The sequence below is a fragment of the Microtus pennsylvanicus genome, chromosome 16 (genome assembly GCF_037038515.1).
Source record: "Microtus pennsylvanicus isolate mMicPen1 chromosome 16, mMicPen1.hap1, whole genome shotgun sequence".
Taxonomy (NCBI): Eukaryota; Metazoa; Chordata; class Mammalia; order Rodentia; family Cricetidae; genus Microtus; species Microtus pennsylvanicus.
Genome location: NC_134594.1, coordinates 11916856 through 11940815, shown reverse-complemented (window position 1 = coordinate 11940815; position 23960 = coordinate 11916856). Strand labels below are relative to the sequence as shown.

The 23960-nt window shown below is 40.9% G+C and overlaps 1 protein-coding gene across 5 annotated transcripts in view; it reads right to left on the bottom strand.

Annotated features, from left to right (window-relative positions):
- LOC142836509 (EGF-like and EMI domain-containing protein 1) overlaps positions 1-23960 on the bottom strand; it is a 626698-nt gene that overhangs the window by 79277 nt on the left and 523461 nt on the right. For 2 of the 5 annotated variants that reach the window (XM_075950804.1, XM_075950805.1), the window contains one exon: positions 20761-20892. The exons of the other annotated variants lie outside the window; for them this stretch is intronic. In XM_075950804.1, the coding sequence (XP_075806919.1) occupies positions 20761-20892 (132 nt within the window). The remainder of the gene's footprint in view (positions 1-20760; positions 20893-23960) is intronic. 5 annotated transcript variants of the gene reach the window in all.

Sequence of the window (23960 nt, the reverse complement as noted above, 5' to 3'; positions counted from 1 at the left end):
CCCTGTTGCTGAGCCCGCGGATTTTCGATTAGAATGATCACATGGAAGGAGGCATAAACGCGTTTCTTAACATTCCCCCCCCCCTAGATTTCTCCTATATAGAATAGGCGGTTAGTCCCAGGGAGAAAGGCACCATCTCCTCCTCTGAGCAGTCATTTATAGAGTAAACAGCAGCAACAACAAAAAGGGAATGGAGAAAAAACATGTTCAGGACATACTACTTTAAAAATCCATTAAACAAGGTAACCAAATCTTTATTGATCTAAACATAGAAATGTCATAGCTAGCAAACAACAACAATATAAAGTTGTGTAGTTAGATCACAGAGAGGCAGCATTGAAAGTATTACATATCATTTTGCCCTAAGAAATTTACCATAGAGAGTTGGCATCACCTAGCATACGGGGGTAGGGTGTGGAGGGACCCATAATGATCTAGGATGGCAACAGGGGTAGACTGGTTCCAAAGCTGGCCCAGATCCTCTACCTGGCCCGTATCTCCATCTTCTGCAGAGTACAGTTTAGCTTCGTTCGGAAGGATTGCAGTCTATTTCCCTCTTAGTGGAATCTGGGTGTGCTGTCAGCTTGTGTTTATCAGTAGACAGCAGCAGAAGTGGGGATCTGCCAATTCTGACCTTAAGTTTCTAGAGACCACCTTGGACTTGCCAGCTCCAGACGACCTGCCAGGTGACTGCAGACATATGAACGAACCCAACTATCTAAGCCCAGATCCACACAACTGCCTGATATATCTATGGCCTCTTGAGAAATAACACAGTCATTGCTTCATGAAATTATATTTGGGGTCTATGTATGACACACCAGTAGCTACACAGTCTTGTTTAACATTAGGTCAGAGAGGTTACCTATGAAAGGCTATTATTTATATTCCTTTTTTTCTTTGGATCCTAGATTACAGTTACTACCACCTTTTGCTATCTCATATCAGATACAGGTCTTTGTACTCTGTGCAACTTTGATAAAGAATGGCCTTAGAATATAGAATGCGAACATGTATTTCAGCACTTTAACTAAATGGGAGGGAGGTCTGTTTCTAGTTATGGAGATAATCATTTCCTGCCATTGACCCTCAATATTGGAAAAAGCAGTTCAAGAAGGAGCAGCCCAAAGCAGTGAGAAGGTTAACAGAGATGTGGGTGTGGGCTCCAGATGAAAAGCGGGTTTCATGAATAGGCAAACCCCACCAAGCTTTTCATCCTCAGTGGGTACTTGGAAGAGAGATCAACCTCAAAAGCTCAAAATAAAATGCATTCAGACAAGTGGCAAAGTTCTTGAAATCATCCAGACAGGTACCAACTGTGAGCCTGGATCCCATGATAGAAAAGAACGGTGACAAACATTTAATATTCCTTCTTCTCAAATCCTGATCTTAATTTCCGAGCAGACCTTCCACCAACAAAGGAATCTGAAAATATCCTGGCATCCAGTCTCTCATATTTGAATTTAAATGATAAAAGAAACCACATAATGTAAACCATGGACTCTCTAGACACACACACACACACACACACACACACACACACTCACAGCATATTGGAAAATCTACAAATTGGAAGATGGTAAAATACCATAAAGACATCAAAATGAATATGTTTCCTTGTCTCCTATAGATTGGTTGCTTTGGTCAAGGCCGCTTCTCCCTGAGCCCCTCTCAGAATTGTCAGCGAGGTGGAAAGGGTTCCCACAGGTTGGGACTCTTCACCTCTGCCCCACACCTCTCCATAGCCCAGGCCCCAAACACTGACTTTCCTACTTGCACAGAAACATGAATGTAAATGAGGGTGGATTTCACACTTGAGGCAGCAAGCAGCTTTGCATTTGGAACTGACATTCAGAGCTGTGTAAAAACACTACTTTGCATGCAGATTGTAGGATGCTTTCCTTGGAAACCAGTTCCTGTGCTGCCGGTGCTCCAGGACCAAGGGAAGCAGGCAACACTGACTTGCAGACTCTTAACTCAACTTCTAGAATTCCCAGGAGTTAGAATGTTTCCCAAAGCAACTTTTTTTTTCACTATGAAGAAAGGAAACCAATAAATCTTTGGGGGTTGATTTACAGGTATCTACAAAAAGGAAAAAAAATCCCATTGAAAGACAAGGAAACTGTAATTTCCCCTAACATGGGAATGAAAATAAAAACTATAGGGATTTCCATTATCATGCTAAGTAATGTGGCATCATTTGCTGGACTATCCTTTTCTTAAGACTCAAAGATCTTGAAATTTTTAATATGCCCATATCCCCCCTTATGCCCACATGTGTGTCTTTGCCCATAAAGGCCAAAGGTGGACTGAGTGTTTTGTCAGTCGCCTGAAACAGGGTCTCTTTGAACTTGAACAGGTTGAGTAGGTGAGGCTGACACCTGGCAAAGCCCCAGGACTGGAGTTCCAGACCCACAGTGTTTTGCTTGCGTTTTCTATGAATGTTGGGGTTCAGACTCAGTCCTCATGGTTGCACAATACGCATTTTGCCAACTCTCATCTCTTCATCCCCCACTTAGTTACTTTTTTATTCTATCCATCCCAGTCCCTCTGCTTGAATTAATTTTAAGGTCAGACTCAATGAGAACAACTAGGTTTATCCAGTGCAGGTTCATAGCAGACACCACCTCTGGTTGACCCTCGGCTATCAAGTTAAGCTGCATTGGTTAAGAAGTTAATCTGCCTTCCCGCAGGACACACCACTGTATCACAGCTCCTTCCCTGCATGCGCACTGCTACGACCCTCGCATTTACTTATGAAAGACGATTGAGTTCATGTTTCTATGTTTGTGTTTCCAAAAACAAGGGGTTTGGATTAGCGGGGGAGGCAGAGAAACTTGTACTCTGGAGTCTTTTCAGAAGTGATACATCTTAACTCCAATGACTAAGATCACTCAGACTCCTTGACCTCAAAGCTGACATGCAATTAACCATTAATGACTTATTAATATTCTTTGCCAAGTTTTAAAGGCCTTGCCAGGGACTAATAAATTTGTTAAAGTTTGAAAAATTATCCCTGAGCACATAAGTGGGATATTTTACTATCTTGTCAAGTAGATAAGGTCTTTGCATATTAAGTGTGTGGTACTTTTTCACTTTACAGAGGGGGTGGATGGCACCCCTGAAATTATTCGGCATATAATGCACAACTTTCTGTGTTTTTAGAAAGATTTATCTTGCTTTTAGCTTCTCAATCTCCAGAACAGAAGAGAAAAAAATATATAAATTTCAAGATAGTGAAACGTAAAACTGTACAATAGTTACTAATTCAAATTTGATAAAAAATAACAATAAAGATGACTATATAGCTGGAATACACTTCCTGTCTAAAAGTAAGTAATTTTATAAAGTAATTAATACTCAAGCTGATCACAGTTTTCCTCCTCTCTCTCCTCTCCTTCCTGCCCCTCCCCCAACCTCCCCCTTCTCCCAGTCCACTCCTTCTCCTTTCTCTTCAGAAAATGGCAGGCTTCCCATGTGTATCAGTCAGCCATGGCATATCAAGGTGCAGATAGACTAGGCTTTCCTCTCCTCTTATGGCTGCGTGAGGCAACCTGGTAGGAGGAGAGAGTCCCAAAAAGCTGGTAATGGAGTCAGAGACAGCCCCTGCTCCCTCTGTTAGGAGTCCCATAGGGAGACCAAGCAACACAACCGTGACATAAGTGCAGAGGGCCTAGGTCAGTCATATGCAGAAGAACTCACTTCTTTACTGTTCACCCAGACTGTAACATTGAGGTGAATTCTTTCCTTAGAAAAACTTTCAAATTTAAACAAGATACTAAATATGGCAATATTTAGTAATGAACAAAGTGCTAATTTTTATCCTAATGTCTTTATAGATACATAAATTAGACTGTTTTCTCTAATGTTTCATGACTGTCTACATTACAGACATTCCTTGTAAAATACAGATATCCATGTATTTTGTATGTGAACATGCTGATATGCTAATAGTACCACTTAAAGGTAAGTTAAAACATAGAAATAAAAAGTTAATTCATCTGACAAAACACACTCTAATTTAGTCACTAGCAAACGTTATCCTTGAGGAAATGCATAAGCAGTTTCAAGGCTTTCATGGAGTCATTGCTTTAGCATGGAAAAGTTTCAAGGGAGTCTTCCAGAACATGATTCTGGAAGCCTGGGCTCTTTGTTGCTGTGCAGGGGTGAAGCACACTGACTGGCCTGAAAGCCTCCTTCCTTTTTTGAAAGCCTGGGGTCCTGGCTGCTGTGCAGGGGTGAGACACACTGACTGGCCTGAAAGCCTCCTTCCTTTTTTGAAAGCCTGAAGTCCTTGCTGCTGTGCAGGGGTGAGGCACACTGACTGGCCTGAAAGCCTCCTTCCTTTTTTGAAAGCCTGAAGTCCTTGCTGCTGTGCAGGGGTGAGGCACACTGACTGGCCTGAAAGCCTCCTTCCTTTTTTGAAAGCCTGAAGTCCTTGCTGCTGTGCAGGGGTGAGGCACACTGACTGCCCTGCAGCTTCCTTGCTTTTCTTTTCGCTATTCAGACAGTTGATTAATGATGGCACAGAAACACAGTTAGTTAGATCCACAGCATCTTAAAATAGCAGAAGGGATTTTTCCAGCTTTGTGGGCCTGTCATTTTTATTGCAAAAGAAAGAAGCAAATACAGATATTTCAGGCCGAGTTTCACTATTATCTCCAAAGCCAAGAGGCAGTTATTTATTCCTACTTGGAAATAACAATGATGATCAATCAGGCATTTAAAATGGGGCCACTTCAAACTGTTTGAAATTGATTAAATACATATATTTATTCTGATTTTCCTTTCACATTCTAGCTCCCTCTGTGCCTAAGAGACAGAAATTATTTGTAATACAGTCCCAGACACTTTTCCTTAATGCATTCCTAGACAATAGACTATGTTAGAAAATCACAAGCACACACAATTATATGTTGTTATGTTACCAGGTTTAAGACACTCCTACATTTTTAAAAGACTTATTTTTATTTTTAATCTTGTGCATATGTGTGTGGTTATGTGTGCACGCATATGCCTACAGAGGTTAGAAGAGAGCATCAGATCCCCTGGAGCTGAGCAAATGGGTGGTTGGAGCTGCCTGATGTGGGTGGATGGACTGAACTCAGGTCTTCTACGAGAGCAGCAAGTGCTCTTAACTGTTGAGCAATATCTCTGGCATCAAATGTTTGAAGAGTCATTATAATGGAAAAAAGTATGACTTAGAAAATATAATGAAATGTGGTATGTATTAGTATAGACAAACTAAACTTCATAATAAGAAATCTATTCAGTTTAAAGAGTTACTTCTAGAACTCTCTATCAACACATTTCAACGTATTTTTTCAAATTTTATGTCAAAGCAAAATATATGAATTTTTGCTTGATTTTATCCAGTAACTTTTATGGTTTCTGAGTCTCTCTTGCTGACTGGACCTCAGCTTCTGGAGCAGGAGGGGAGGAGACTTAGCAACTAGTCAACAGAGAAATGGCATGGGCAGATGTCAGGGAGGAGTAATGCATCTCGCATATGCAAAGGAGATTTTAACCCTTCTGCTGTCAGAGGAAATGGGTGTTTCAGTCATTCTTTACACACATATTTTCTGAAAGACTAGTCTAGTGCTATATGATTTGTGTTTCAATAAATAAAGCTTGCCTGAAGATCAGAGTGCAAAGCTAGCCACATTAGTCAGCCACACAGGCCAGGCAGTGGTGGCACACACCTTTAATCTCAGCAGCCACACTAGCTAGCCTTAGAAGTCATGTGTCATGGTGCACGCCATTAATTCCAGCCCTAGAGAGAAATAGAAGGCAAGATGAGACAGAAACTCACTCTTTTTTTTTTCAGTCTGAAGATTCTGCAGAGGTAAAAACTCTCTAGTGGTTGGCTGCTTTGTTTCTCTAATCTTTCAGGTTGAACCACAATATCTGTCTCTTGGTTTTTATTAGTCATGCTACAGGCTGGTCTACAGGTGCTGTTTTTAACTTATTAATACCTTATTTGTTTTTTCATCCCAACCTGAATTCCATAATCATCAACATTACCACATTTCAAATCGTCCATGTCTCCTTTTCTTTTTGTAAGTAGTTTATGAGATCACAATTGTCCTTTTTTTCCCTCTTGAAAGATATTATTTTCTGAATCATTTCTCTGAACATTCCTATTTCTTTTTCACATGCTCTAAACCAAGTGCCACAAACAGAGGTTCCCTAGACCATGCAGCTGATGCAAGAGAGGAAAAGGTAAGGACAGGCCAGGTGAATCCTCAGAGAACTGCATGGTATAAACCAGCTGCATAGTGCCTGCCTCACCTGAGAAATTAGGAACTCATAAAATAGTGATGCATCCCCACATGGGAACTGGAATCAGTACTCACTTGTATTCTGACCTTTAAAGTGTGGAATTGTGCAGTCTTTAAAACACTTGTCAATCATTCACAACACATCTGCAGGCCACATTTAGCTCTAAATTCATCAGACTTTCCCCTCTGCTAAGACTTGCTTATTGGGTTCTGTTTCTGTATGCCCTGGACAATAGCTGGCCCTCATTGGATTCTGTTAAGTCTTTATAGTTTCTCCAGTAGAGTCTTAGATCGGTCATCTTGCCAAACCCATTTCCATGTTAGTGGTTACTCTATTCAAACTTCTTTTTGTAAAATTTTATCTAAAATTTTTGTTTCAGGCAATGTATTATGATCATATTCTTCCCTTCCCCCAACTCCTTCTGGATCCTTTAAACCTCCCCTCTCACATAAATACACATTCCCTATCTCGCTAAAATAAAAAAACAAATAAAAAACAACAGCAAGAAACAAGATTGCCCAAAATTGTAAATCAAAGAGACAAGAAAGAAAGAGAAAGAAAGGAAGGGAGGAAGGAAGGGAGAGAGAGAGAGAGAGAGAGAGAGAGAGAGAGAGAGAGAGAAGAAAAGGAAAGGAAAAATAAGAAAAAAAGAGCACACATAAAACAAACAAACAAACAAAAAAACCCACATGGGCTCCACTTCACACTGGCCAGCTACTACTGGATATGAGTCCTTCCCTGGAATGTGTCTAACACACCCAGTGACACTGATACTCCATTGGAGAAAATGATCACCCCCTTCATGGCAGGCAGCAACCGTAAACATCTCTTAGTTAAGGGTGGGACTTCGTGTCCACTTCCTCTTCTTGGTGCTAGGATTTTGTTCAGGTTTGAACTGTGCAGGTTTTATGTGTGCTCTCGCACTCTGTGAGTTCGTATGTGTACCAGTTCTGTTTTGTCTAGAAGATGCTATATTACCGGAGTCAAACACCATCCCTGGCATTTCAAATCTTTCTGCCTCCTCTTCCACATAGATCATAGCCTTGAGGGAGGTGTTTAACGAAGACATCCCATCTAGGCCTGAGTGCTCCAAAGTCTCTCACTCTTTACACATTGTCCAGTCGTGGGTCTCTGTGTTAATTACTGCCTATCGCAAGAGGCTTATCTCAAAGGGTTGAGTGATACTCTAACTCTGTGAGTACAGCAATATGCCATCAGGAATAATTTTATTTCTATTTTGTTGCAATGTTCCTTAGGCAGAATGATAGTACTAGGTCTCCTGTAGGACAATGACCAACCCAGTCTCAGATTCTTGGCCACTTAGCACTGTTGGGTATAGGCTTCAACTCAAGAAGTAGAACTTAAATCAAAAAAACAGTAGCTGGTTACTCCTATAACACAGTGCCACTATTTACCAGTATATCTTGCAAGCTGGTCTCTTTTGCAGGTTATAGAGTTTGTAGATGGATAAAATTGGTGATAGTTTTTCTTTTCTGGTAGTATGCAAAGAATCTTCCAGGGGCGAAGCTTCTAGTTGAACACCATCTCAATTACACCATGTTTGATGATGTAAGTCAATGCTGTCTACATCAACAGGGCCTTACCCTCAGGTTTTGGACAGTTATCCATAGCCTTTGCAATAGCCTGTGAGATATGGGGGTGGAGGCTTGTAGAATCCCTTTGGTCAAGGACTCACCAACCTATAACCCATTCCTGGCACTTGAGGTTTTACTTGGTGGCATAAGATGTCTAGTTGAAACACTGTCCATGCCACTATATGGTGACTCCATTTAAATTATTTTTATGTATATATTTTATAAAGCTTCTATAGCAGTAGGTTTCCATATGGCTTTTTGAAAGACTTTCCGTCTCAGGTATCCTTTCCAATATTCCATGTTATACCTTGTCCTCTTGTGCCCCTCCTCATTTAATCCTCCTGTTCTAGTTTCTGCATTGTCTCTGTGTAATACTCTATTCTAGTTCTTCTTCCTTGGACCATCTCCTCCTCCCTCCTGGGCCCCTTGATAGCTACCTAGCCTCTGTGGTCATTGGGATTGAAACACACATATCGAAAGTTTAATAGCTAACATCCACATATAAGAGAAATCATGTAAAATTTGTCTTTTGGGGTCAGGGTTTACCTCACTCAGGATGACTGTTTATAGCTTCCTCTATTTGCCAGAAAATTTTATTTTCTTTTAGGTGATGAATATAATTCTATTGTGTAAATTTATCCTATCAAAATTCTAACACTTTTTTTTCAGAATTTGACTAAACAGTTTTCTACTTCATATGGAAACACACACATACATACACATGCATACACACACTCAAATGGATGCATACAAATCATAGTAGCTAAGACAATCCAGAATAATAGCGTAACTGCTGGAGGTACCACCATACCAGATTTCAAGCTATATTACAGAGCTATAGTAACTAAAACATCAAGGTATTGTCATAAAAAATCAGACACATTGTTCAATGGAACAAATTGAAGATCAAGACATAGTTATACACATCTACAGACAGCCAACTTTTGATACAAAAGTCAAAAATACACACTGAAGAAAAGATCGCATCTTTAATAAAAAGTACTGTTTTAACTCAATAGCTGCATGTAAAAGGAAAACATATCTATGTCTATCACTTCTATCACATTCCACAAAAATCAACTCAATATGAATCAAGGATGTTGGCATTCATGTAGATGCCATGAACGTGATATAAAAAGTAAGGAACAGCCTTGAACTAACTGGACAGAAAAGAATGTCCTGAAAAGGACACCAATAACACAGATATTAAAGACCAATAACTAATAAATGGGACCAAATTAATCCCAAAGTTCTGAACAGAGAAAAACACCATTCAAAGAAAGTGGAAGCCTACAAAAATGGGAAAAAATTCTTACCAATTATACATCTAATAGAGGATTCATATCTAGAATATATATTTAAAAATTGAACATCAAGAAAACAAATAACCTAATTAAAATAGCGTATAAAATTAAACAGAGTTCACAAAAATAAGCACAAATGGCTGAAAACACTTAATATATGGGCACCATCTTTAGCTACCAAGGAAACACAAACTAAAATTACTTTGAGATTCCTTCTTACCCCAGTCAGAATGGCCAAGATTAACAAGGGAAATGACAATACATGCTGGTGGGCATACGAGGAAGGAGATCCTTTATTAATTGAAAATGGGAGTGCAAACTGGAACAGCCCCTGTGAAGTCAGTGTGGAGGTTCCTCAGAAAGCTGAAAACTACCACAAGATCCAGCTATAGCACTCTTAGGAATAGACCCAAAGAACTCTTTGTCTTACTACAAAGATTCTTGCTCATCTATGTTCATTGCTGTCCTACTTATAATAGTCAGGAATTGGAAACAGCCATATCTAAACATAAATTATTAATTTTCTTTTGAATTTTACAGATAGATTTTTCCCAAGAAGTTATTGTTCATGCATGTCCTGCTCATCATAACTCAAACTATACACACTGTGCGCGTAAGTATAAAGCATTGGTCCACAGGGTCAGCATCTCAGTTTCCTGTGCTGCTTAAATCCTTCATCAGGAAAACCTCATCTCTCAGACAGCACTTCACAGTGGTCAAAGTCAGTCATTGGTATTACACTACCCACAGCTCAGCTTTAACTTTTTCACTTGCATCCTGGTCAAGAGCATGTTGCTTTACTCTTCTCTACCTCAGTTTCCCTGCCTGAAAGTTAATAGTCATGGTTCCCTCTCCAGAAGACTACTGCAAGGATTTAAAAGGTTTTGTTAGGTAATAAGACACAAAATAAAATCTCTCATGGGCCCATAATTACACAATAGACCTTAATTCAATTTCTCAACCTCATTTTGTTAGCTTTTGGGGTATTTGTTTTAGGATTTATAACTATTGTTTATATACCATGTTTTTCCAAGGGTATAAAACATATTTTAACACAGTATTCATAAGACTGATTATATGATATGGGGGTTCTTTATTGGTTCGATTTTATATGTAAGAGGAATAGGTCAAATTAAGCACTAACCCAATGAACCAGAAAGCCCCAGTGTAGTAGCCTGCATAAGGAGCTTACAGTCTGGATTGGAGCTACAGGTGCTCACTAAGTGGTCCTTTTGCAATTGAGGTGAGATTCCTCTCTCCTCCTCTGATATCCATGGAGTAGCTCGTCACACGTGAAACCAGCTAACCAGCTGTAGAAGCCTCAAGCAAACACTCTCAGAGCTCTGTGTGGGTCTTCAGAAACCTGGCTGATTTGCAAGCTTATATCTGTGCTTGAAGTACAGGGTGATGTGTCAACACCTGCGCAACAAAGGAGTCTGTTTCCTATTGATGGGTGCCCACCATGTTGTGGTTTCAAGGGTAGAAGGTAAAAGTAGGACGCACAGAGAGGAAGCACAGCATTGCTGTCTTCTCCACAGCTGAGCTTGAGATGGAACAGACAAGAGAATTAAACTTTAAATTAGTTTAAGAATTTAAGTTTGATAAGGCAGAGCTATTCTTTTAAGATAATGTTCAATAATTTATCATGGTAGTAGTACTGATTATATTCAATAAAAATTAATGACGACTATAAAAGCCTTTCCATCTCTTTGGATCAATATTCAGAATTGCAGGGGAATAGGGGCTATGACAGAACATTTGTAAGATACTGTGCTACACAACAGCTCATCTGTAAGCCATCCTCCAAACAGGTTCTCTGGGCTGGAGAGATAATGACTCAGCCACTTAAGTTCTCATGAGAATGAGGCTCTGAGTTCAGATCTTCAGCATCCATTCCAAAAGTCAGACATGGTACAGTAAGAGTTTGGCACTTAAGCGACAGTGGCAAGCAGAGATAGGCGGGTTTATGTAATTTATTGCCCAGAAAGTCTAGTCAATCATAGAGCTTTTGGTTCAAGGAGAAACCTTGTCTCAAAAAGTAAGATGGTGAGCAATGTGAGAGACACCCAATGCTGGCTTCTGGCTCTATGAGCGTGTGAGTACGCATACTTGAAGGAATGTGTTCATTGTACACCCTGCCTGTGCCCTCGCCACACACACAAGTAATACAAATTCTTTAATTTTGCTTATTACTCCCAATAGGAAACCAAGGTCCAAACTGACTAATGCAGCATCTTGCCACTTTGCTAACTGATCCTTTTCCTTTCCTTTCCTCTCTCACCACACTCAGACCCAAATGCAGTTACTCTCTCCACGTCCACATCATTTCACTCCATTGGACTTTCGCTAATTAGGAGCCCTGACTAACATGCCAATTCTATATCCAACATTTATCCAGCTGATTTATGCAGTTTAGATTGATAAATCTTCCTCATCAAGGAAGCTTTCAGGATGCTTCCGCTGATGGATAAAACACAGCAGCAATTGTGCATCCATTTTATTTTGTTTTTTACATATAATTGGTTTATACACCATTCTTACTCAATAAATTGTATATGAATTTCTTAAGAGTAAGATGGTGTCTTTCCTTGTTTATTATTCCAAACAGCGCTTAATAAGTGCAATGTAAAAGAAGTCTCATTGGAGGATAAGAATAAGGCTTAATTGGTATTATGACCAGACCAGTCATTAACCTTCAGAGAATGGAACAAAATTCCTAGTATAATCTACAGTCTTAGGAAGTTTTGAATTGTTTTGTTTTTAAAAAATAAAATAAAATGAACAGTATTTAGATACAGCGGGATAAAAAATAAATAACAAGTTTTTCTAAAAAAATTTTATATGTCAAGCTGGTCCTTGTATTTTCATGGTGGGATATTATATTTCAAGAATAAATGTGTGCAAGGTAAGAGAAATACCCAGTCTCAAGTAACTAAAAATTGCAAGTTGGATAGTCCATGATCTCCATGGAAAATATAATCTCTGTGCCCAGATTTCTGAAAATGGTGTGTGTAATAGAGAGTAGAACTTCTGGATGGCTCACGTCGTGGGAAAAAGCCTTTGTTTTGTGCTCTGCCAGATACTCAATTCAGGAATAATCACGGATTAGTGGAGGCAGCCAGCCAGCTATACTTATCAACAGGCAGGGAATTTTAAACCCAGTTAGATTGGGAAGCCCTGTGCAAACAAAGAGACCTTGAACATCGAGCATCTGCAGAAGGTGAAGGCAAGTCAGGTTATTTACAGTGGGCTGTGGAAGTAGAGGCTCTGGCAGGAGATTGAGTCCAGTCGGATGGGCTGACCTCGGCATCCCACTGAGATCTGTCGTTGCTTTGTGTGGTAGTCAGCAGCTCAGGCCGTGTAACATGTTGCAGACAGACAAACAAAAAGCAGCATTCATCCATCACTGAGTGGAGCATGGGTTATTGTGATAGCCAACAACTCGGTGACACTCCCAGCTGTCAGTCAATCTCTCTTTGCAGTGTATAAGTGGGCTCCAAACAGAAAAATTTAACTTCTTTTATTAGTTGGTTGTTCTATGGAATCCTCTCCATGGAACAAAATTTCTTTATTTTTTTCTTGATTGTGAGTATACGGCTACAATATGAAACATTATTTTATCGAATAAATCCACATTATTTTATTGAATAAATCTGTGGATTGTCATCTACTGTGCTTATTACTTATTATCGGGAAGTGAATTATGAATTACTTAAGTTTAGATATGTTTCTTATCTCTTACTAGATTTGATTTTCTTGTTCAGAAGACACGTGTTCTGGTTAGACTTTTTGCCTATAAATTTTCTCTTTTTGCATCTTAGTGAGTCTCACAATTCAGTAGAGCTTATTCTGTCCAAGTCACTGGTTGCTTCTTAGTCGCATCAATTCTGTGTTTATCATGTCTCCTTTCACCCAGTTGACTATTTCTATGAAACTTTAATCCCGAACTTCTTTATGGAGTTGTCAAGGGTGTTGCATCACTGAAGCTAGAAGGCCTTTCTTGAGCACCCCGGGTGTGTCCAGAGCTGGATAGTGCTTCCCATTGAGAAGCAGACAACTGATTATAACACTGAGCCATAACATATGAAGAGAAAGGACCTCGTGGTTGATTTGTTTACCTATGGTGAAAGATGAAATCCTTGATTTCTAACTACATATACAGGGGGCCAGCAAGCGGGCTCCAAGGGTAAAGGCATTTCTTACAAGCCTAAGGGCATGAGTTGTATCACTGTATCCCATAAGATGGCAGAAGAGAACCAACTTCAAGAAGGTTGTGTGATATAAACCCTTGCATGTGTATACTCATACCACACACACACACACACACACACACACACACACACACGAGGACATATTTATTGGAAATAAAAGCAATGAAGAATGACACCATGTTTAGAGATTTGGGAGGAGGGATTGAATGACTGAAGTAAGTCAATTACATGTGAAGCAAACATAGTAGGTCATAACAGACAAAACATTAGAGAAGGTAAATGTGATGCTATGAGGGTGAAGACTAAGTTGCCATAGGAACCCCAGGATTCCCAGTGCTAGAAACACAGGGGAGAGCAGTTGTCCAAAAGAGAAACTGTGTGTGCTGTCAATGACAAGGAGTGTCTTGGGCCTGTTGGAACTCCCTTCGGGACGCCACGTACCCAAAGCACCAAATGTGCAATTGCAGAATTTAATCTTTGCCCTCTGGGGCCTTACGGGTTTATTTGTTTAGACTTCTTTTGGTCCAACTTGCCACACCCCTATCGTTCTCTTTTCAAACAGGAAAGTTACTCTGTGCTTCTTAAATAAGACACCAGGTGCTCACAGCTAAGTATGATCTGGGTGTTTGAAGAGACTTGGAACTCTGGACTTTTAAACAATAGCAGAACTGTGAAGAGGTTGGGGGACTCTCAAACTGAGAGCGAAACTAAAGTCTTCCTCCTTTCAGTTGTTTTTAAACACTCAGTCTCAGTGGTGGGGAAATTAATGAATACAATGGACTTTTAGTGCCGTAGCGTTTCGTCTTATACTGACGCTGTTATCAGTAGGACACTGAGGTTTAGAGAGTAATAAGAAGATTTATTTTTACTTTTAATCGATGCACAGACATTATAAAGGTGACTAGGGCCCCATTCATAGGGAATATGTTTAAAAACATGAAAGCTAATGTCAGTACTAGCTTGTTCAGACTGCGGGTGTGAGATCCAGTTCACGGAAGTCCAGCCTCGCCACCGCAGAGCTTCACGACTGTACAAGGGTGCACTGCCTCCCTTTGTTCCTTCTGACTGTGCGGAGATGAACACGAGGGAATGGCATAGCCGTCAGTCGTCCACCCCGTCCCTAGTTTAACGCTGAATTTGCACAATAGCTTTGGAAAGGCCTGTCACTGCGTCTGCTTTGCCTCTGTCACACTTCGCTGTGGGAGCTGACATTTTGCTGATACTTCATCAGGCTGGACCACCTGCTGAGGACCAGATTGGTAAGGGAAATGCATCTCACCGCAGGGAGGGGTGAGAAATGTATTATTTAAATACAATTTATTTTACAGCAACTTTTAAAAAAAGTCGGATCTTCAATCGCTTTGGAGGAGGAAACATTCGGTTGGATCTGACATCTTTGCATTTGCTGATTCTCAAGACGCTGAATTGTTCTAAATGCTTTTAGTCATCTGGCCGTTTTGTTTCGTTTCATATTTCTTTTTTTCCTTCTACTCTCAATGCCTATACTTTTTTTCTTTAATAAAGATATTTTAGAAAGTGTGTAATAAAATGCCAGCCCTGGTTGGGATGAGAGAGGTAGAAGCTGTTGGAAAGCAGCTCGTAATGAGAACAAAAGGTCCCTCTAAATTAGAATTCTACATGAGTTCCAGAATAGAACCCAAAGAGGCTGTTTACACGTAAGACAATATTTTCTGTTCTGCATTGCTGAATCTTGAATTATTTCAGCCAAATAATTGTGTTTTTTAAAAAATGTTCTCATTAATTCTTTAAGGATTTCACAGTGTATTTTTTATCTCAGCCATCCAAAGTGCGCCTTGAACTTCTCCGATCCACCTGGACAGCCCCATATCCCTGAAACCTATTTTCCTCTTATGTACTATTTTTTGTTTTAGACCAGTTCAAAACTATTTGCTGATTAATTCGACCACAAAGGTCAAACTGGTTGTTTGTTTAGAAAGCACTCTGAAAGGCAGTGCAGAAGAAAGGGGGAAGGTGGAGAAGCGTGTGGAGAACATAGCGTTGGGAGCCTGTGGCGTGCCGACCTCATGGCTACAGCCTGGAACTGCCAATTGCCAAAGGTCCAGAGATCTTTCAGAGCCATTTGACATCACACTGGTGTTTGCAGTCATCACAGTGGGAGCATTGCAAGCCGCACAGCTCAGGTCTCTAGTATCTCATTCATCCCGTTAATAAACATTTACCAGCTTCCCACAGGCGCAGGACTAGGCCAGTGGCCAGGATGGCTTTCCTGGGGCTTCATCAAACGATGCTCAAAGCATGGGTATATTTGGGATGGGCATCTTCATCCTCACATCTCTCCCCTTTTTTCTCTCTGGCCTCCCCTTTCGGAATTGAGGGAACCTAATGTGGTTTACTTCAAAAAACACATGGCAGAAATTTGAAATACAATAACCAAATTATTAAGATTTCTAAAGAAACAGAAGTGAACCATTCAGAGGCAATATTACTAGTTTTTTTTAAAGGTTTGTGCTTTTTTTGGTTTTGGTAGTGTACTGGTGGATTAAATTCAACATACATAGCAGGACAAAAAGGGGAAAGAGTCTCAACTACAAGGAACAATCAGTACAGCAAGATTAAAGGGAAAAAGTTTGCTCTCGTTGTGGGAGCCCACATGTGACTCCCTTTCCATCTGCAGTCCATTCTGACTTATAAGTCATTTGAGTTCAAGCTTGCCTACTCTGCCTTTCCCAGTAAACTTGAGAGATGTGAGAGACTTCTGATGTAGCCCACGAGAAAGAACACTCTATCTAGTAGACGGTATACCGCTGATGACAAACCTCAGGAACCCCAAGACAGAAAGTGAGGCTGCTTCTCAGCAGCAAGCACATGATGGAGAGGAACCTGCTCAGGGATGGTCTTGTGGTTAGACACTGACTGACCATCTGTGCTGTGCTTTGTTCGGCTCTTCTATAGAAACACGTTCTGAAATAAACTCTGGGCCGTTGTGATTGCTTCAGCATGACCAGACAGACCTCCTGATTCTATGCTGTCTACTGTTTCCTTTTTCTGACTTTCCTTTGGCCTCGAGGATCCCCCATCCAGGAACTGGAGCTGACTTTGTAGGAGTGGACTGCTACATCTAATAGAGTTACTAAGCAACCACAGGTTGCTTTAAGAATAGAAAATTACCATGCATAGATACTTAGTCAAAGAATGTTTAGAGATGATACCATGTACTACCATACCTATGATTAAAGGAAAACAAAGTAGTAAACGTAGAAAATCAGCAACTGGATAAAGGAGAAAAACACTTTTATAGTCCTTCCACGTGGATATGGCCACAGCTTCGGCCAGCCAGCGTTGCCTTTCTACCAGTTGTCCCCCACACAAATAGGAACATTTACAATTGCTAGTCATTTTCTATCCATGGTATTCAATGTCAACTCCCCAGATGCTATGCATTCATCTAAATCATGAACCCTAACATGGTCAAAGTGGTCACACAACTGTGTTATATAATTGAGTTAATCACTCCCCCCCAGTAGCCAGTTTATCTTTGTTTTGTGCTTTGGCTCTGGAAATAGTGGTCCAACAAGCATAAATCTGGGACGACTTAGGATAGTCACTGACAGGCCTGACACAATTATAAACTTCCTTCACTTAGGTACTTTTTTAGTCATCTAAATTTTATTAGCAAATACTTATTGCTCATAACAGTGGTTTTTAGGATCATATTTTCATACATGCCTGTAGCTGCGGATTTGTCATTCCAACCTCCACATGCTGTCTAGATATAAAACTTAGAAATAAGTAAGCCGTACAGCCCCTGCAATACACACAAACACACACACACACACGCACACAGCCCAGCTCATTACACACACATACACACAACCCAACTCATCAACACACACACCACAACTCATCAACACACACACCACATCTCATCAACACACACACACCGCAACTCATCACACACACACACACACACACACTCATACACATGCTCACAGCCCAACTCATCACACACACACATATACACACAACCCAATTTATGACAAACACACACCACAACTCATCACACACACACACACACATGCACACAACCCAACTCATCATCATCCAGAGGATTTTCTTACACTGAAATAAAGTTTTCATAAAGAAAAAAAATTTTCAAATATGTGTATTTATATTTTCCAAACAATGGGGTTTATATAAATAAGGCCAGTATCTTTCAAATTGGACGCTGGGAGAAAGCTTAACTGGTAAAAAGGACCTCAGTTTGAATCTCCAGAATCCACACCCTAAGTATGTCATATATACCATACGACTCAGGCCTAGGGAACACTGTGAAAGCGGGTATAAATACCAGAATGACTAAGAACTAGGCAGAAGGGTTGTACAATGGCGTCTATGCATGACTAGGCCATGACAATGATGAGCTCTCAGCAGCTATGGGCACTGGTACTGGGCCCACACATAGCAGGTCCATCAAGCAATCAGCTATAGACGAGGAGGAGATCATAGAACCCTTCTATTTGCTATTGAACCACTGGCAACTAACAGATTCTGAGCGCGGCAAGGCCTAGTGTTCAGTATCCAGGGGTGAGCCTGTTTGCTTAAAAGCATCACCTCAGTTCCCTGGCACCCTTTTATACAAAGAGTCTGGATTGTTTAGTCAAGGGGCTTCACCCCAGCTCCTGGCATAAGCTCCCTCCCCTGGGAGTTGCCTCAGTCCAAACTCAACCTCCAGAGAAAGCCTGCCAAATGGTGAGCCCCTCCCCATGGAGGGTCAAGAAAGCCTGCCAATCGGTGACCCCTCTCGAGTGAAGGCCAACACCACTCCAACAGGCTATTTAAACTGTCCCCCAGAGAATGAACACGTGGTCTCCCTTTTTCCCTCTTTCCCTCTCTGTGTTTTCCCAGGAGCCACCCAGAAGTGCTGGCAGTCATTAATCATGGACATCTTTTAATTCGGTCTGATTTGATCTGATTGGGATTATTTACGTCAGTGAAGAATTTGTTGGTTAAGAAAAATATTTAACAGAGCCTACCGGTCTCTAGTTGACAGTTTCAAATCCATGATCATACAGATGACCTTAGTTAAACTCTGTGGAACACAAGACAGAAACTCAAGACTATAGGGAAAAAGTGATGGCACAGAGGGAGGAAGACAAGACGAAAGGAGAAATCATAATGTTTATATGTGTATAAAATTGTCAAAGAACAGCACTTATTTACAGAAGAAACTGAACTATTACTTTTAAGTCAAGCAGAGTGGTATATATCTGTAATGATAATGATGGTGATAATAGGGGTAGATATTCGGACAGTGACTGGTCAGCCAACCCAGCCTAAGCGAGGGGATATAGACTCTGTGAGAGACCCTGCCTCAGAAAATAATGTGAAGGGTAACTGAGCTACATTGCTGACAACCTCCACATGAAAGTGCACAGGCTCACGAGCGTCCACAGACATATGTTCACACACTACATCACACACACGGCCACAAGGAAATGAGGTTTTGGTCTATCCCTGAGAGCCTATAACAGTTTGACAGTTCATTAGTCCAAGTAGCAAAATTTCACAACTTCATGAGTACCACCTCGAGTATTTACAGAAATGCTGTATGCTTTTTCTTCAAGTGTGAGCCTTTAAAAATACACTCTTGGATAAGCGGGTGTGGAGTGTCTTTGGGAGTTCTCTCTTGTAGGCTCATCCATCTTTTTATTGGAGTGGTTATATAATTTGTGTTTGTGTGTCTCAGTGTAAAAATCCAACTGCTCTTGAGAGTGATGGAGTGTTTTTCTCTGTTTAATTTAATACATAAATTATAATCTAGTTAATAAAATTTAAGTCAGACACTTCATAGGGCCATCATTGAGGCACTTCCTAGAGGTTGAAATCCCAGTGTGAGAGAATTGTTACGCAACTATTAAAAGCAGTATCCGAAAGACTAAAGAGCTTGCCTCTTTCAACAGAGTTTTTTTTTTTTACACCTATTTATTTATATCACCTGGCAAGTGAAAGAGTGTAAACTTTATTACCCTCTGCTTAACAATTACCCCATTAAGGTTGAGTTAGATGAGGGGAAATGCCACTTCACTGTGGAATCAGCAAATAAAAAGCAATAAAACCTTTTGAATATGTAAATTCTTACCTTTAAGTCCAACCCCTCCTACACCTTTCCCTAATGCAAACAAGAATGTTAGTATGTTTGACTGTTATTCTGGCAAACTTCATTATTGAAATAATGGTCAACAGTGCTAGGAAGATGGTCTCGAAATAAAATCTCTCTCATTATAACTGAAACTTGCCAGACAAAGACTTTGCCCTGCCCCCTTTGTTTGAGGGTTATTCTTGGGGACCACAGTGTATTCTTCCAAATAACTAGCTGACTGGCCAGCTGCTCAATGCCATCCTCGGGGTGTTCGCTTTCAGTTGCTTGGGGATTTGCACAAAGTCTTAAGCATGAGATGCTAATTCACATCACTATGTCCACTCAGGAAACAATAGACAGTCAACCCACAGCTGCCCATAGCTTTACAGAGAGAGGCTCACAGGTCACTGTGATTCCCTGTGCGCAGAGCTGAACAGAGCAGATAGTGCAAGTGGGCTTGGCCCATGACTCCACCAACACCATCACCTGCAGGGAACATGGGAGGCAGTGGTCCACTGACTTTCTCAAGCAGCTTCAATTTAATTTATCCTTTCTTTTTAGCTCTCTTCAATCTCCTTTATTGCTGCAGAAATGGTAATTCTAGTCTAAATTAGAATTTAGTCTCCTAAAGTGCCTTTTGGAAAAAAAAAACCTCTAAATATGTGACATTGGTCTCCACAGTGGCAGTAACTGTATCTCCTGCCTTGCTGGTCTTTGGCAGTGAAATTTTGCAACTCTTCCAAACAGAGAGTAGAATCCCTTTGTCTACCTCACCAAATCTGGCTCGCCTTGGGATGCGTCATAACCAACAGGAAGAGGTAGGAATGGGACTGGCCGTCTTCTGAGACTAGGTTTTGGTCCACTCTTGTTAATTCTGGAGACTTCTTCTTGGAAAGCTATCTGACACTGCTGTGCTGTGGGACTGGGGCAGATCTTGAGGCATGCCACACAGGAACATAGAGGACGGAAGGCAATGATGCTCAACCAAGTCCAGGCAAATGATGTCTCTTGCTGAAAGAGCTATCTGAGTGACACCAGTGGCCCAGAGTAGGGCAGCCTCATCAGTCCACAGAACTAACAAAAGCAATAAATCATCCTTTATAGTTACCAAATCCTGGGAATGTTTCAACAACAGTTAGTCAACTAGTCTCTAGCAGTCTACTGGGCAGCCGTTCATGAGACAAAGCCTTTATATAGCTAACAATTTGTTGACTTTATTCTTTGTCCTGTCTGGGTTTATTACTTACACACAGCACAAGATTCTCCTGTGTAACCAGGAGCACAATCACAGCTTCCAGACTCTCTGTTGCAATGACCTCCATTTTCACAGAGTCCACAGGAAAACTGGCATTCTGGTCCCCAGAGGCCATCAGGGCAGGCTTGTAAAATAAAAACAAAAAGAAAGATGGCTCCAGATTTCACGTTCACTGTCGCCTAAGTGAGATGGCAAATTGTGTGTGTGTGTTTGTGTGTGTGTGTGTGGGGGGGTGTTTTCCAAAGAAAAAAGTGTTTGGTAGCCTCTGAAGATTTATAGCTCCTCCAAAAGCATTCCCGAAAGAAATCAACACAATGTTGTGTCTATCACTTTGGAAACACAGATATAGTAATTGTCGTTTTTCTTTTCTCTTTTTCCTTCGCTGAAAGTGTGTGTGTGTGTTCCAGGCAGTAACAATGAAATCCATTTTGATTTATTTTTGAAGGCACTTGAACGGATCAAGCATGAGACGGGAGTGTAATTTGTGAAAACATCCCAGAAGAACGCCCCCAAATGCTAGCTGCACATCTTCTTCCTCATCAATGCTTCCTTCTCTAAGCCTAGACAAGGCAGGGCTCTGCGGTTTATGTTCTTTATGGCATACAGTGTCTAAGGTGGCTAAGGAGAAACTGCATGCTGTCCTGTTGAATGTCCTTTGAACTACTGATGGAAAAGGACAAGCGGTAGATTCTACCGGCACTTGGACCTTAAGAGACACTGTCTAAAGCCTACAAGTCCAAACCTGGGAGAACTTATCTTAGGACACAGAGAAAACAGTGAAACTTCTTTAAACGCTTGACAGTGGTTGGAAGTTACAGCCCACTTCGCCCATCTGCGATGTGTGTCTTGGGCTGGGCAGAGTCTCGGAATAGCAGAATCACCACACTTTCTGAGGTGTCAAACCAGATCTTCAGCCGTATCCTTATATAATTACATCATATTTAAAAAAAAAAAAAACAAACCAGCCAATCGCAACTTCACCCTGTACTAAATAAGGCTTGGAGAGGCCGTGCATCTGCTGTCATAACGCTGTGGGCAGCAAAGTTGAAATTTAATCCTGCATCTTTCAGTTTGGGGATCTGGTGATCCTATCACACTTCGTGACGCTGAACCACTCAGAGGCTCTCACGTCGTCTATTGTGCTCTGAGAGACCCACTGTGGTTTTGAATTTTGAGTTTGCCTGTGGTAGAACGATTTGAATCAAGACTTGATTTTCCTGCAATGGCACAGGGGCTGCACAACCTTCCTAAAATGGGCTTATGGGGCCCCCCACATTTAAAAATCTGCCTGTAGTTGGGGTTCCAAATACCCATGATACTAACTTTTACCTAGAATACCTAGGCAGCCGTTAAGTGGTTTCTCTCCCCTCTGTCACAGGTTGCTGGAAGAAGTTTTTGCTGTTTGGAAGAAGTCGCTGCTGATAAGGTAACTGAGGTTACCACTGATTGTTCAGGGCGCTGCTCCCCAGTACCACTGAAGCAATCCTTAACTGAGTATTCACATGCAGTTTTGCTGCAGGCCTGGAGGTAAGATTCCGAAAGCTGTGTCTGGCCCTGGGAGCATAGGGGCCACCCCAGGGCTTGAGATGCAGAAACCCAACAGGGCCGGTTTTTACCATGCTCGACTCAACAAGTGCTCCCCTTGCCTTAATTTCAGCTGCCAATCATGGCGAGCTCACCCACATGCTCCCGTCTTACTCATAATTTCATTTCGTGGTTAGACAAAACTATCAGGATTGGACAAAGCTATCTGATTGAAAAATAATATGTTTTCTAGAGATTATGGTGACCTCTCTATTTTGCTGATTTACATATACTTTCAACTCATTTTCCTTCACAGTGGGGATCTCAGAAGCCGTTCCCAATAAAGTATATTCAGCAGCTGCTTTAAGGAAATGTTGTCAGAATAAATTAAATTTACCCAGGTGTGTGTACATTGTATTACATCCTTGTACATTGGCTTCCAGAACACGCCATCTCAGTAGGGACACGAAGAGAATGCTAACATCAGGCTTAAAATCAGGGCAGAGATTGAGTGACATGAGACCTATTCTTTTGTCATATTAAACACATTTGCTTGAGACTGGACTTCCGTTTCCTCAAGTTCCTTTCTTCATTACTTAGGGAGTTACAATGCAGCCACCACAATAGCCCACAGGGCTGGCTCCTAAGCCTAAGAGGTTTCTAGTTGCAGAACAAGATGACATCCTTCCCTAAACCAGTGCATAAGGGATTCGAAGACAAGTTTCAATCCCCTGCTTCTGTGAGCGGATTCAACACTGCGCTGTCTTCCATCGGAGCCCAGTATCCTCTTCTAGTCGCAAAGGATGTAAGGACTCGCCGTTAGTCCTGGTCATTTGGTTTGTCCTAGGTGTGCAGTTCTTATGAAAGAGCAAAGGGCCATGACAATTTTCTTTTCTTAAATAAGAATCCCTAGGGCTTGATGAAAGTATATATTATATTATATTATATTATATTATATTATATTATATTATATTATATTATATTATATATACCTATATAGTAAGCATGATCCTACATACTATGTGTTGATTTAAGGAAAGATTTACTGACTAGTGGTCACAGGAGCAAGGGAATACCCAAGAGAACAAAGCAGAAAGCCTGTCTATGTGGGACCCAGATTCTGTCAAGAGAATGATCAAGAGAATGATCACCCATATCAAATACAACAGTAATAGGTGAATAAGGTAGAGCAGAAGATGAGAAATACTATAGAGCAGAAAAAAAAATCCAAGGAAAGTGCAAGGCGCATTCTAAGAAGTGGCATGAAAGACATTCAGTGACAAGCGACCAAACCCCAAAACCATGAGCATCCCAGAGTCTACAAGCCAGGGATGGCTTTCCTGACAGGCTGAAACACCATTTCCCCAATTTATCACGCAACTGCAACATGTCCACACTTTCTTACGATTGGCATCGTAACTCACTGTCTATAGATTGGTCTAAAGATGATGTGACATCTGTACAGTTAACAAATGACAGTCCTGGCATCCATATCTAAATTCTCTATGGTTAAGGAACTGTTAATAAATGTATTTGCATGACTAGTTTTTATATCAAAGAACATGGTCTCTAATTCTGAAAGAGAGCAGGTCTTTGGTTGATACGTTAATGTTGTCTATCTTTAATTGTTTTCAGATATAATTTTAACCAGTGTGATCCTTTTCTCTT